We start from the raw sequence: 15,634 nt of genomic DNA, 5'->3' as shown, positions 1-15,634 counted from the left end.
GTATGCTGAGGAATCCCAGATATATCTCTCCATGTCCCGGACTTCAGCATCAACTAAGAAAGGCATCTCCCCTCTGAATGAATGTCTTGAAGAATTAATGGGCTGGGTGAGAAAAAAACAGAATGAAGCTGAATCCAGATAAGACAGAGCTGCGTAATGCTGGAGATCCTAATCCAGGTATGGAGGTTTGAGACGTGTGATCCACCTGTATAAGGGGTCACACTTTCCCTAAAGGACTATGTTAGTAGTTTGGGGGATGCTCCTGGATCCATCACTCCAGATGTCAGCTCAGATACATGTGACGGCGAGGAGTGCCTATTATCTCCTTCAGTTGATATGCTAACTGCACCCAGTCCTGGAAGCTGAAGACCTAAACACTATAGTTCTGATCTTAATTTTATTTCATTATATTTATCAATTATTTCTATTCACTGATTTTCTGAATATATATCTGCTCACCTTTTTCCTCAAATAATTTTTCAAAATATGTAGTGAAAGTATTTTTAATTTTCCCTTGTTCCGTTATGATTGTGTAATTTTGTTTAATTTTAGTTATCATTTTCTTTTCTCTCTCATTCTTTAATCTATTAGCCATCCGTCGGCTTATTTTATTAGCATTCTCAAATTGATTTTGCTTTGATCTTCTTAAATTTATAGCTATTTCTTCTGTCATTTTTTTCTCTAATTGTTCTTTCAATAGTTTTATTTCATTCATTATTTTTATCCCCTTTTGTTTGTTGTAGTTTTTGTTCTCTAATTTTAAATTCATTCCTAATTTTTTCCTCTTTCTGCTTTTCTCATTTTTTATTTCCATTGTTCTTTGTATAAATAGTCCCCTTACAAATGCCTTACTAGTATCCCATACAACCTTCATTTTTACCTCCTTTCCACTGTTTCTTTTAAAAACCATCTTTAACTCTCTTTACCTTATTTACAAATTCTTCGTCATCTAGGATATCCTCTTTCATTCTCCATCCTATATTTTTGTCCCAATTTATATTTAATTCCAGCTCTATCATATTATGTTCCAACATCGTCCTTGGCCAAATTTCAATTTTTTTCACTTTAGTAACCAGTTGCTTCGTCACGAAAAACATATCCAACCTTGAGAAGGATTTATGTGCATCTGAATAGAAGGTATACCCTCCTTTGTTCTCTCCGTTGAGGGAGAGAACAGGCTGGCCCAGCGTCATCAGGGGCTAGCCTGAAGACTGAGTGCCTTCCCTCCGTAACTGTCATCTTTTGGCCGTTGAGGGAGAGAACAGGCTGGCCCAGCGTCATCAGGGGCTAGCCTGAAGACAGAGTGCCCTCCCTCCGTAACTGTCATCTTTCGGCCGTTGAGGGAGAGAACAGGCTGGCCCAGCGTCATCAGGGGCTAGCCTGAAGACAGAGTGCCCTCCCTCCATAACTGTCATCTTTCGGCCGTTGAGGGAGAGAACAGGCTGGCCCAGCGTCATCAGGGGCTAGCCTGAAGACAGAGTGCCCTCCCTCCATAACTGTCATCTTTCGGCCGTTGAGGGAGAGAACAGGCTGGCCCAGCGTCATCAGGGGCTAGCCTGAAGACAGAGTGCCCTCCCTCCATAACTGTCATCTTTCGGCCGTTGAGGGAGAGAACAGGCTGGCCCAGCGTCATCAGGGGCTAGCCTGAAGACAGAGTGCCCTCCCTCCATAACTGTCATCTTTCGGCCGTTGGGGGAGAGAACAGGCTGGCCCAGCGTCATCAGGGGCTAGCCTGAAGACAGAGTGCCCTCCCTCCATAACTGTCATCTTTCGGCCGTTGGGGGAGAGAACAGGCTGGCCCAGCGTCATCAGGGGCTAGCCTGAAGACAGAGTGCCCTCCCTTCTTAACTGTCATCTTTCGGCCGTTGAGGGAGAGAACAGGCTGGCCCAGCGTCATCAGGCGCTAGCCTGAAGACAGAGTGCCCTCCCTCCATAACTGTCATCTTTCGGCCGTTGAGGGAGAGAACAGGCTGGCCCAGCGTCATCAGGGGCTAGCCTGAAGACAGAGTGCCCTCCCTCCATAACTGTCATCTTTCGGCCGTTGAGGGAGAGAACAGGCTGGCCCAGCGTCATCAGGGGCTAGCCTGAAGACAGAGTGCCCTCCCTCCATAACTGTCATCTTTCGGCCGTTGAGGGAGAGAACAGGCTGGCCCAGCGTCATCAGGGGCTAGCCTGAAGACAGAGTGCCCTCCCTCCATAACTGTCATCTTTCGGCCGTTGAGGGAGAGAACAGGCTGGCCCAGCGTCATCAGGGGCTAGCCTGAAGACAGAGTGCCCTCCCTCCATAACTGTCATCTTTCGGCCGTTGAGGGAGAGAACAGGCTGGCCCAGCGTCATCAGGGGCTAGCCTGAAGACAGAGTGCCCTCCCTCCATAACTGTCATCTTTCGGCCGTTGAGGGAGAGAACAGGCTGGCCCAGCGTCATCAGGGGCTAGCCTGAAGACAGAGTGCCCTCCCTCCATAACTGTCATCTTTCGGCCGTTGAGGGAGAGAACAGGCTGGCCCAGCGTCATCAGGGGCTAGCCTGAAGACAGAGTGCCCTCCCTCCATAACTGTCATCTTTCGGCCGTTGAGGGAGAGAACAGGCTGGCCCAGCGTCATCAGGGGCTAGCCTGAAGACAGAGTGCCCTCCCTCCATAACTGTCATCTTTCGGCCGTTGGGGGAGAGAACAGGCTGGCCCAGCGTCATCAGGGGCTAGCCTGAAGACAGAGTGCCCTCCCTCCATAACTGTCATCTTTCGGCCGTTGGGGGAGAGAACAGGCTGGCCCAGCGTCATCAGGGGCTAGCCTGAAGACAGAGTGCCCTCCCTTCTTAACTGTCATCTTTCGGCCGTTGAGGGAGAGAACAGGCTGGCCCAGCGTCATCAGGCGCTAGCCTGAAGACAGAGTGCCCTCCCTCCATAACTGTCATCTTTCGGCCGTTGAGGGAGAGAACAGGCTGGCCCAGCGTCATCAGGGGCTAGCCTGAAGACAGAGTGCCCTCCCTCCATAACTGTCATCTTTCGGCCGTTGAGGGAGAGAACAGGCTGGCCCAGCGTCATCAGGGGCTAGCCTGAAGACAGAGTGCCCTCCCTCCATAACTGTCATCTTTCGGCCGTTGAGGGAGAGAACAGGCTGGCCCAGCGTCATCAGGGGCTAGCCTGAAGACAGAGTGCCCTCCCTCCATAACTGTCATCTTTCGGCCGTTGAGGGAGAGAACAGGCTGGCCCAGCGTCATCAGGGGCTAGCCTGAAGACAGAGTGCCCTCCCTCCGTAACTGTCATCTTTCGGCCGTTGAGGGAGAGAACAGGCTGGCCCAGCGTCATCAGGGGCTAGCCTGAAGACTGAGTGCCTTCCCTCCGTAACTGTCATCTTTCGGCCGTTGAGGGAGAGAACAGGCTGGCCCAGCGTCATCAGGGGCTAGCCTGAAGACAGAGTGCCCTCCCTCCGTAACTGTCATCTTTCGGCCGTTGAGGGAGAGAACAGGCTGGCCCAGCGTCATCAGGGGCTAGCCTGAAGACAGAGTGCCCTCCCTCCATAACTGTCATCTTTCGGCCGTTGAGGGAGAGAACAGGCTGGCCCAGCGTCATCAGGGGCTAGCCTGAAGACAGAGTGCCCTCCCTCCATAACTGTCATCTTTCGGCCGTTGAGGGAGAGAACAGGCTGGCCCAGCGTCATCAGGGGCTAGCCTGAAGACAGAGTGCCCTCCCTCCATAACTGTCATCTTTCGGCCGTTGGGGGAGAGAACAGGCTGGCCCAGCGTCATCAGGGGCTAGCCTGAAGACAGAGTGCCCTCCCTCCATAACTGTCATCTTTCGGCCGTTGGGGGAGAGAACAGGCTGGCCCAGCGTCATCAGGGGCTAGCCTGAAGACAGAGTGCCCTCCCTCCATAACTGTCATCTTTCGGCCGTTGGGGGAGAGAACAGGCTGGCCCAGCGTCATCAGGGGCTAGCCTGAAGACAGAGTGCCCTCCCTCCATAACTGTCATCTTTCGGCCGTTGAGGGAGAGAACAGGCTGGCCCAGCGTCATCAGGGGCTAGCCTGAAGATACAGTGTATCTTAGTTGTAGATTTTTCTTGTACTGTTTTTCTATTTTCTTGTACACCGCTATGATCTATTTGGAATAGCGGTTTATAAATAAAACATATTATTATTATTATTATTATTATTATTATTATTATTATTATTATTTGTTCCCATTACAATGTGACCAAACATCTAACAAATTAAATTCCTCTTTTAAAACAAAAAACCTCTTGGTAATTTTCCTTGTGTTTTCTTAATTACTTTTTTCTGGGATTTCCTGTCCCAAATTGGATTTCGAACTCCATTGAAATCTCCTGTCAAGATTAATTTGTCATTATCAACTTCTCTCACAAGCTCTGCCAAATTTCTATAATAGGTTTCCTTCTTCTCTAATGGCCCATAAACATTAATCAGCACATATTTAACATTATCTATCAAAATCTCCACACACAAGAATCTACCGTCTTTATCTTTCTTCTTTATATCTCCATCTTTTACTTTTGTTTCCTGTAAACACAATAAATCACAATTATTCTTCCCTAGATACTGCATTACATGCTTTCTCTTTCTCTCTTGGCTTATTCCTTTTACATTCCACGAAACTATTTTAAGCCCCATTTTCCTTTTAGAGAGGTTCTTATGTCTTTTATGTAGACTTTCCTATCTCTCCTGAGTAACCCTCTTCTGAGCTTTTGTTTCCCAAATTGTCAGTATTTACCTCCTGAATCCCTAGATTATCTCTCCTTCCTTGCCCTTTTCTCTGGGTCTTTTCTTCCTTTTGTCTATTTACACTTTCTCCTTCCTTCTTGTCCCTTTCTTTATTTCTTTCTTCTTGCTCTCTGTTATCTCTGCTTAATCTCTCATAAAAGGCTTTTCCTTGTTCTATTGTACTTATCCTATATCTCCTCTGATGGTAATGAAAGATCACTCCTTCTATCTTATCCCATCTGTACAGTATCTCATTCTTATTGCAAAAGAATATTGTTAGGAATTTATATTCCTGTCTCTTTCTAATTATTTGCAATGGTAAATCCTTATAAATTTCCACTAGTCTATCTTCCACAATCAATTTTTTCTCATAATTTCTTTGCAATATTTGCTCTCATCCTTGATCTTGTAAAACATACCGTAATGTCTCTGTCCAATTTCCTTTCCTTTGCTATCTTTGAGCTAAGTCTAAATATCTTATCAATCTGTGCCTCCATCAAATCCTCCTCAATATCCACATATTTTCCCAGCATAGGTATAATTTTGTCATATATTTGTTTGTCTTGTTCTTTACTTTCCCTAATTTTAATTGCCCTTTCCCTATATCTGACCTTCTGCAGAAGATTATTCTGTTGTTCCCTTAATTGAGCCTTTTCCAATTCTTCTGTTTTTTTTTCCAGGCTTTCCGTTCTTTCTAATACTTCCTCCACCTCCACTTTCACTCCTGATATCTCTTTAGCTAAATTGTCTATTTTCCCCCCTAATCCATCTATCTCTTTCTGCATATCCTCCCTTATCTCATTCCTGTTATCCTTCAATTCATCCCTATCTCCTTCTTAATTTTTTTTAAATTCCCTTAGTTCTTGTAGTATTATAGCAGAGATGTCCGCTTGCCCCAATGATCCTCTTCTCGCTGTCATACTTCTAGTTTCCATTCACTTATGTTTTACCTATTACCTTTTCTCCTAATTTCCTTACTCACTTTAGAGGATTACAATCCTTAATTTACTATTCATACAAAACCAATATCCGTACTAAACATTAAGTATCCATATATCAAATACCAATATCGGAATCAGATAATTATAGTCCTTATTGCTTTACATGTTTTCCCCTTAATATGTGGGTGCCTTGAGTCTGATTCTCTCTTCCGTCACTGTCTTGTCTTTTAATTCCACCTTCCTTCCATCTGTTTACAGTGAGGTCTGGTTGTTATCTTTATGCTGTTATTTCTCTCTCTTAATTTACTCAGCCTGTCCTCCCAGCTGTCCGTAATGAGCTCCAGCTGTGTTCCTTTTGCTGTTTTATCTCACTTTTGAATTGCTGTCTTCCCAGCTGTCTGCAGTCAACTCCCAATATTTTCAATTTCTTTCGTTGCCCAACAATTACACTCTCCAAATTAATGTTTAAAGTTTGTTTTATCAAGATATCGAATGTCCAGTCCAGTGTCCAGTATCCAATCTTATTCAAATCCTTCTGTTAATTCAAATGCACCAAAGAAAACCCCTTTTGTAAACACAAACATTCAGATATTCCAAACATTCAGGATCTGTTATTAACTTTCTACATCAATTTCTTACAACTCAATACTTAGTGACTTTCAGCTTAGATACAACAAATAGTCTGTAAAGGAGTAGCAGGCACTTACCACAGAAAAATAAGTTCAGAAGCTTACTCCTCTTTTTTACCAACGTGTTTATCAGTAATTTACAACAGAGTCCAGCTTTCCTCAGTCCAAGGTTTTCTTTTCCCACACTCTTCCTGGTAAGGAGCTACTGCTCAGAGATTCAATTATAACACAGAGACTTATCAAAATCTTCTTCCTTCTTCAATGTATAAAGTAAAGTTTGCCACGTTGCATCAGAGAATCCACACAGGAGCAAAGCCCTACAAATGCCAGCATTGTGGGAAATGTTTTTCGTCGAAATCAAACCTCGTGATACATCAGAGAGGCCACACTGGAGAGAAACCATACACATGCCAGCATTGTGGGAAAAGTTATGCCTACAAATCAGTCCTTGTCATGCATTGGAGAATCCACACAGGAGCAAAGCCATACAAATGTCAGCATTGTGGGAAATGTTTTTCATTGAAGTCATACCTAGTGAGACATCAGAGAGTCCACACAGGAGAGAAGCCATTCAAATGCCAACATTGTGGGAAATGTTTTTCTCAGAGGTCAAACCTAGTGATACATCAGAGAGTCCACATTGGAGAGAAGCCACACATATCCCAGAAGTGAAATGACATTATTTTTCTCAAGAATGAATACAAAGAATATATTTTCAGTCCGCTGGTGGTAAGGAAAGGCCCTTGTGATTTTGTGTGTTAGGTTTGTCTGTCGATATGTCTGTTTAAGTTTTAAAGCTATATTTTGTTAAGTTTTGGTTTTAATTGCTATTAGTATATTTCTTTGCTTTAGTTTATAAATTTGGCTGGGGATTATGGGTTGTGGAATAGGTTAGCTAGATAGAGGGGTGGGATTTGTTGCAGCTGGCTAGAATAGTTAAGGGAATGGTGGCTTTTGGAATTTGTGGGATGTTGGATGAAGAAAGTTGGTAGTTGGTATTAACATAAAGAGGGCTAGTTTCTGGGCATGGCAAAGGGGGCTTTTTTACCTATGAGGCGTAGACTGTGGGAATTGGAGGTAGGGGCTAGGTTTGGAAGAGGTTGGAGTGTTTGGTTTTAGGGATTTAATGTATTCTTTGGCTTGGGGAGGGCAGCTCTGGTTTAAAAGCTGGATTTCTCACTATGTGTTCTTAATAAAGTTCTTTGCTGTTTCAACACACTGGACTCATTGATGGACAGAAGTTGTGAATTGGCACAAAATTGACACTTTCTTCTCTCCTCAGTCCTCAGCTCCATTCCCAGCCATAAGAACAGAGGCAAACAAACACACACACACACAAACACACACTCACACTCAGAGAAACAGAGCTATATGTACAAAGCAGAGCCTTCCTAGCCTTTCTCTCCTGAGCCCAGCTCCGCTGGTTGGGCTCCATTCCGGAAGGAAGGAAAGAAGGATGGAAGGAAGGAAGGGCATACTCCTTCCCTTCTTCCAAAGGCCGAGTGTGGAATAAGCAGCAGCAGCAGCAGCAGCAAGGGCCTTGCGATCCCTGTGCATACTCAGGAGGGGCCTTTGGTTGCTAATGTGCATACAGAGTTTCAGCCTCTAAAGCCATTGCTGCCCTCACAGCCTTCTCTGAGGGAGTGAAGTGGAGGAGAGCCCTGGTTCGTTTGAAGGATTGAGTGGAGGGTCTTCGGGGGTTGGTGGTGGTGGAGTGTTGTAAGAAGGAATGAAACCCCAATCTCCCCCGAAAGAAAGGCAGGGGACCTGCCAGTCTGCCTCTCCCTCTTTCCTTCCCTGCCTCCTCCTTCGTGGGGTCCTTGGGGCCCAGGTACTTGGGAGGTTATTATGAGAAAAGAGGGCAGGGGGGACCCTTGGAGAGAGGCATGGCCATGGAGAGGAGGGGGATCTGAAGGTAAAAAGGGGTTTGAGGAGCCCCCTTCCTGCTGGAAAGTGGGGCAGAGGAGAGACCCTCCCTTCTGATGCCTCATTTGGGGGAGAGTTTTGTGCCAAATAAAGAACATCACACAGCATAGGCTTCAATTGCATTAGATCAATCAATCATTTTTTTTTATTACTGCTTAAGCCAAAGGCCATTCGCATGATTAAAATGTAAAATCGGTGACAGAAATTCAGAATTATAAAATGCTCCATGAAATAACTAACACCCAAATTTTATACATTAAACATAATAAAATTCCAGACATGTAAATAAAACAACATTAAAAACAACTTCAAAGTTTAGATAAGATCATCCCCATGACAATCAACTGCAATGTCCGCTATTATCCTTGCCCGAATTTGGATTGCTGCTGAGGCAAACAGTGAAACCTTATAAGTTACCTGAGAATCACTATCAGACAGGAGAAAAAAAATCTTTTCAGATGTGGTATTAGACTCTAAATTGGACAGAATAGAGCCCATAAATTTAGTTCTTGGATCAGTATATAATGAGCAGAAAAGCAGATAATGAGGCAAGTCCTCGATTTCTGGAGCTCCACAAATAGATAAACGGGAATCCGTAGGTGTGTGTGAATATCTACCATTGATCATGGCTGAAGGCATTGTTTGGAAACGAAGAGCTGTAAAAGCCTGCCTAAGCTTTGGGAATGTAAGCTTCTCTAGGTAAACAGCCCTCTGATGGTCCAATTTATATAATCTAAACCATTTGGAAAATGTCGAATTGTTAATAGCCAGTCTATCCAGATACACATCATGGTTAAAAATGTATTCATGAAGCTTCTCTCTTGAATTCCAGGTAGAAGGATTTTCAGTTAGAGCAGGATATGATTCAAGCAATCTATTGTATCTTAAACTCCACACTTTGCATCTTGGTAAATGTTGGAAACACAACTTAGGAAAAACCTTAACCGGAGAACCTATTACAGATCTCCAGTAGTTAAATAAAGCAAAATGAATATGAGCTGTGATGGAGGGGAGGCCGACCTCAGACCGAACCAAAGCTGCAGGTGTTTCAGGTGAAAGTAGAAGCAATTTCTTGAAAAATGTATTCTGGATGGCCTCCAGTTTCACCAATTGGGAATCATCCCATCCCCACACAGAGCGCCATATAGGATCTGAGCTATAACTTTACTCTGAAATATTTTTAGAGCTGGTGCGACCAGATGACCCCCTGCCTGGTTGTAGGATCTAAGGATTGCTCCAATAGATCTCACAGCCATTGCTCTACTAGCTTCTATGTGGGACCATTTTAATAGGTCCTCTGTCCCCAACGGAGGGAATAGTGACCTTCAGCCCAACCTTGACCAGGAAACGGTCCATGGTCCATGGCATTGCGGAGATATGGACTACCTCCACCCACGGATGTGCCTGTTCTGTACAGAAGACCACATCGAGAGTATGACCTGCACAATGCGTGGGATCAGAGATTGTGATGATCTCCTGGGGTCCAAGCAGCCAAACCGCAGCCCTGTTATGGCTCTTAGCCCAGCAGACCCTTAAATTCCTTAAATCACGCTGCCTCCACACAGTGAATTATAAAAGGATTTCCCTTAAACTACACTGGAACCGGTTAAGGAACCTTATTTCTACTTCTTTACTGATCTTCCCAAGGATCAACCGAGCCAAGATACATGTAAAAGGACCGTCAAGTAGTAGCTACTCCAAGGAGATATTTATCATAGTTAGCAACATATAACTGAAATATACGTCACACAAGGTATTAAGAATCTTGCAGGTACAATATTTGTAAATATATAATGTTCAATTCATACAAGTTATTAAAATAATAAATAGACCTAAATGTCCAATTCTGAGACTAACTTCTAAGATCCGCTCTTTAACTCTCTCTCTCGATCTCCAAGCGACACAATTCCCCCAACTGTCTCTTGGTCTCTCAGGCCTTATATCTCCTTCTCACGGAAGCTTTCAGAAGAACCTTCATCTTGCTCTCTGATTGGTCAAGAGAGCCTTCCGTAGCAGTGATGTCATTCTGCGTTTGCAGAAACCTCCCTTTACTGCCTGAAGAAGAACACCATTGACTGGAGCCCTGTTATTACAACAACAACAACAACAACAACCCCTCTTCCTTGGAAGAGATTCACAACTATACCTTGTTTGCTGGGAAGAATAGGAGTGTTCCAGAGGTTCCCATTTCCACTAAGATTAGGAGCTCCCAAATTCCCATGGAAGAGGCTTCCTAAGGCATGTGCCAGGACAGAGCGGGGAACAGGGGGCTCCTCATGGGCGAATGACCGTTTGTCAGCTGAACCTGGGGCTCAGGGTCCCTAAGAAGAGGAGGTGCCCAGGCCCCCCAGAATCCCCTCTGATCCTCCAGGAGAGCAAAACTCAGGGAAGGGACAGTCTGCAAGGGGCTGAGAGCCACTTGGGCCAAACCTTGAGGGCACTTTTCCAAAAGCTGGCCAGGATTGGTTTCAGGGGCTGCCATTTTCCTCTCAGAGGACCATCAGGATCTCAAAGATCACTCCCCATTTTGGATTTTGTCTTTTGACTGTGCTGCCCTCAGTGGAAACTTGCTTACTCCTATGGTGCCATGGAGGTGAGCATGGAACGTACAGGGAAGATGGCTTTTGCAATCTTTTCCACTATTGAGCTTACCTTGTGTTGTCTTCAAGCCTTTCAAAGGAGAGCACGTAAGTAATCAGGAGGAGAAAGCAAAGTCCCACATTTGCTCCCATAAGCTCCCCCTGAAGCTTTTCCCAGCATGCCCTAGTCCTCAGTCTCCCTCCCAGGCTCCACCGTTTCCTAGAGAGATGGAAACCTTCAAGGAAGAGTCCTTGGGGGTCAAGCCAAGCTCTCCTCTGCTTCCCAAGGCCTCCTTCTCCATCCACTGCTGGTCTTGGAAGGGAGATCTAGACTGCTTTTGGGAAAGTTATTTTTGGAGGGACAGGGACTCCCAAAACCTCCCAGTATGGCTCTAACCTTAAGGACTTGAAATATCTGCAATGAACTGGGCCAGGTCTTACGCCAGGAGTGGGGATCCTGAGGCTTTCGCTCTGTATCTCTACTAAGAAAAAGACCGAATCTCCATGACTGGTGCTATGTTTCATACTCTTGGGATGGGCAGCCAGGAAAACAGAATGCTTCAAAGAATTCAAAGGTTTATTGGATGGAGATAGAAGTGTAAGTTGCCTTAAAATCATATGCTCTGAATCAAAAACAGCATCAAAGGGGCTCTAATAGTTTTACAGGACAGAATCTGGATAGACACTTCCTCCAAACAAAAAGTATTTTGCACTTCCACTTTCTCTCCTTTCTGGAAATGCTGATGCCTCAAGGGCTGGATCCTAAGTAAAACAGAGATAAAGTTTGAACTGCAATTCAGAGGCCAGGGTTTGTATGTGGTTTTTGATGCAATTTACTATTTTCAAGGTCCAACTGTATAAATGATTTAATTTAAAAAAAAAATTGTTATAATTTTAATGCCTTTGCATTGTTTTGAATTTTTACTGTATTAAATTTGCTGTTAGCCACCTTGAGTCCCTATATTGGGAGCAAGGATGGATGTATATAGATAAATAAACTGGAGATCCCTTGAAGATCCATGGGTTTCTTGGTGTAAATAGCCCCTCGACCAATAGAGAATCTGATGTTTATCACACTATGCTCTTAAAGTGCTACTATTCCACTTTGACTCCTCTAGCTGCCTCCTGTTGCATTGTGGGATTTGCAGTTTTAAGGAGGGGTATTTAGAATTCTCAGGCAGCTTCATGTTTATGTGTCCTAAGGGACATCAGATTTAAGCGCCCTCTTAGAGGACCAACTATCCCCAAGAATCTCCATCTAGAATCTGCCCAAGAGATAGGACCAGAACCACTGCAATGCATTGCCTCCTCGTCCCCAATTCCTTCAGACGTTCAAGAAAGATGCCATGGTTGATGGTAAGTGTCATAGCAACTTTTTGTGAAATCTTGGAATTTGTAATTTAGAAAGACACTATTGCTCTGCACTATCTAAGGATTCTAAATATCCTAATTTAAATTGTCAAATCTAGGATTTTATGGGAAGGAACCATGGAGAGAAATGCTTTTTGGCTCCAAATGCTCCTTAGCCTATCCCTGACTAAGTTTCCCAGCTTTTTTGGCCCCTATTCCCACCTTTTGAGACTCTGGACAGGCTTCTTGGGTAAAATGCCTCCCTTGGCCCTGCAGTGGCTCAGAGAACAGTGGCAAAATGGATACCACTTCCTCAAAGGAATGCTGTTGGATATTGAGGGGCAAAATATTATTTATCCCTCTCTCAAGGGAATACCATGTGGGGGTGCCCAGAGATCCCCTGGGGTCCAATATGACCACCTCCCCCCATCAACAACAGTAGTTCATCCCTGTCTTAGGAGTTTATCAGACAAGGGGAATTGGAAGTATATTCCGATGGCAATCTGAACGCAATCATGTGGTTTCACGTTATTGCGTGATAGACTGCCACACGCAAATTCGGGCCATGGCATGCTATTTTCGTGCAAGGGGGAGCCAGTTCGAACGCAATGCACATTCACATAATTGCGCTAAACTAGCAACTTGATGTGAATGCATTCTGGCCCTACTTTCTTTTCATTCGAAATTCAGACAAATTCCTCATGATCGATAAATTCCTTAGAGATGTCTTAAGGCTGTTTTATGGCTGCTCTCTGGCACTTGACCCTCACCAAAATTGGAGTCCAGGTCCCAAACCCACTTGCTCTGCCTTTCCCAATGAATTATTTGTATATTGATTATACTGCCTTTCTCAACAAATGGGCCTCAAAGTGTTCCTTTTATGCATCACAAACTCTCTGTGGTTGTGTTTGTGAGAGAGAGATGGAGGGAATGTGAAAAATATAAAGGGAGGGGAGAAATGCTGAAGGTGAGATGCTGAAGCAGTGCAGATGGGCAAGAGGGAAGGTTGGGGAGCAGAGGGAGAAAGGGAAGGGGATCAGGCCTCTGGGATCCATGAGGGGAAGGCAGGAGCAAAGCCAGGATCACCTAGCTCTGTGCGGAGAGGAAGGGACCCCTGGGAAGGGCCAGGAGGGGGGCCTTGGGGATTGGGAGGCAGCCACCAACCTGACAGATTTTAAGAACTGGATTGAGTGAACTGGTGAGAACATGGCTCAGGACCTTGTTTTCAGGGATATTAAGGGGTTCCATATAGCAATTATTAGCAATGTCTATGAAGAGAGGAAAGGCGACACAAAAATTCCTTTTTCTCTAATGTTTTTCTCCAACCTGAGTTTGTTTAGCTCCATGGTTGATTCCAGAGGCCCTTTGTTATCCAAAATGCTGGAGTTTGGGAAGGACACTTGCAAGTGTGAAGCTTTTAGGGTAATTTGGTACTTAGCTGAAAGGAGATATATAGTTTGGTTGGGGCAAGAGTGGCCTCGGGATTCAAGCCCAACTATACCAGGCCCAGAAGCACACAGAACTCCAAAGGCATTTGAAATAGGTTTTTTGTTTTATTCAGGGGAAAAGCAAAACACACACACACACATAAGGGTTCACACATGGATTACAACTAGATATCAGGTGGGAGTGGTCAAGAGATGTAAGACTTTCATAATGGTAATACTTTACCTAGGCAGATCTGGATTCCAATTGCTGAGGGTTCAAAATGGGAAGAGAAGTCAGGAGCTCCTGCAACAAGTGGGATTGGCGAGTGCATTGAGGTGCTTAGCCATGTAAACCGACAGACTGTCTGTCTGTAATTGGACTGACGTCAAAGAACAGCCATCCAGGACAGATATTTATACTGTAATTGTTGCTTGGGGGAAGAAACCGAGTGTTCAACAAGGATTAAATCGCTTCAGAATGTTTCCTGGGGGGAAGAAGAATGGTCTGAAACCAAACTCAATGCAATGGGTGCTTGGTGCAAATATCACAGACAAAGGATTAGCACACTGGCTCTCAGGTGCATCTTGGCTCTGAATTCCAGTCGCGTTGAAAAACCAATATACAGCACAATCTGAGGGTGATACTCCCAGATGCGGCACAATAATAACATAGCAGAGTACAGAAGCAGATATCCAGATATAGATATTGGCAATGCACTGACCACTTTCCACAGTGAAAAATAAGTGACAGACACAGTTGATTTCATCAAAATCCTTGGAGGTTCTCTCTCTTGAGTTGCAAAATGATACAACTATTTGCAAGCTCTCCTCTCCGACTTCCATCAACTTCACCATCTCTTGTACACAGAACTCCAATCCAATCCACACCAATCTGCATGGGAGCTGCATACAATATTGGTTGTGAGTCATCTCCTGGTGCCAAACAGCATGAAATGACCTCTGCAGTTAGCTTCCATCATGCCTTGGGCTCTGACTCAGGACTCTATGGGAGTCTCACAGGATATGATTTCACCTGTCAATCAAAGTATTTTTGCACATGGTTAATGGAATATTTTTTTCAACAGTCCTTTGACTACTTGCTTCCACTGATTCCCTCAAGGCAGTCCCTATTCTTTGCTAGCTCCTATACGTAAGGATTCAATCATACCATGGATTTAGGGACATAAGTAGCAGGGTCATGCTTGGGTTACTCACATAAACTTTCTTACTTTAATCTCTAATAAGGACGGGTTAATGAGGGCAAATCATGGGGTAACACCCTCCTCTCTTAACTCTGATTTTCAGTCTCATCTGTCATTGTCTTTCTTTACAGAAAAACATTTGAGTCATGAGAGAGTCCACACAGGAAAGAAGTCACATAAATGCCAGCATTGTGGAAAATGTTTTCCTTACAAGTCAATGCTTGACATGCATCAGAGAGTCCACACAGGAGAGAAGCCATACAAATGCCGGCATTGTGTGAAATGTTTTTCTTCAAAGTCAAACCTAGTGACACATCAGAGAGTCCACTCAGGAGAGAAGCCATACAAATGCCAGCATTGTGGGAAATGTTTTTCTTCTAAGTCAGACCTAGTGAAACATCATAGAGTCCACACAGGAGAGAAACCATACAAATGCCAGCATTGTGGGAAATGCTTTTCTGACAAGTCAGCCCACGTGAAACATGAGAGAGGCCACACAGGAGAGAAGCTACAGAAATCCCAGTAATGAACTAACATTATATTTGTCAAGAAGGAGTACAAAGAATATATTTTTAATCCTGTGGTAATAAGAAAAAGCCCTTATGATTTTGTTTATTAGCTTTGTCTGTCCATATGTCTGTTTATGTTTTAAAGTCATTTTTTGTTAAGTTTAGTTTTTAATTGGTAATAGTATAGGTAATTGCTTTGGGTTGTATATCTGTCGTGGATTGTGGATTGTGGTATAGATTAGGTAGATGAGGGGTGGGATTTGTTGCAGCTGGATAGAATAGTTATGGGATTGCAAAGTGTGAGATGTTGTCTGAAGAAAATTTTGGGGTATTAACCGAAAGGGCAAGTTTCTGGGAA

The 15,634-nt window shown here is 44.2% G+C and overlaps 1 protein-coding gene across 1 annotated transcript in view; it reads left to right on the top strand.

Moving 5' to 3' along the window:
* Nucleotides 1–15,634, top strand: part of LOC149301623 (uncharacterized) — a 239,280-nt gene that overhangs the window by 205,861 nt on the left and 17,785 nt on the right. Inside the window, exon 4 of the mRNA XM_089484328.1 lies at nt 14,760–15,258. Coding sequence (XP_089340454.1) covers nt 14,760–15,258 — 499 coding nt within the window. The remainder of the gene's footprint in view (nt 1–14,759; nt 15,259–15,634) is intronic.

This window comes from Sceloporus occidentalis, unplaced genomic scaffold, assembly GCF_023333645.1.
Source record: "Sceloporus occidentalis isolate IW3139 unplaced genomic scaffold, rSceOcc1.0.p SCAF_21, whole genome shotgun sequence".
In the NCBI taxonomy this organism is placed as follows: Eukaryota; Metazoa; Chordata; class Lepidosauria; order Squamata; family Phrynosomatidae; genus Sceloporus; species Sceloporus occidentalis.
The sequence above is the reverse complement of the archived record's forward strand: the minus strand, read 5'-3'. Positions and strand labels throughout refer to the sequence as shown.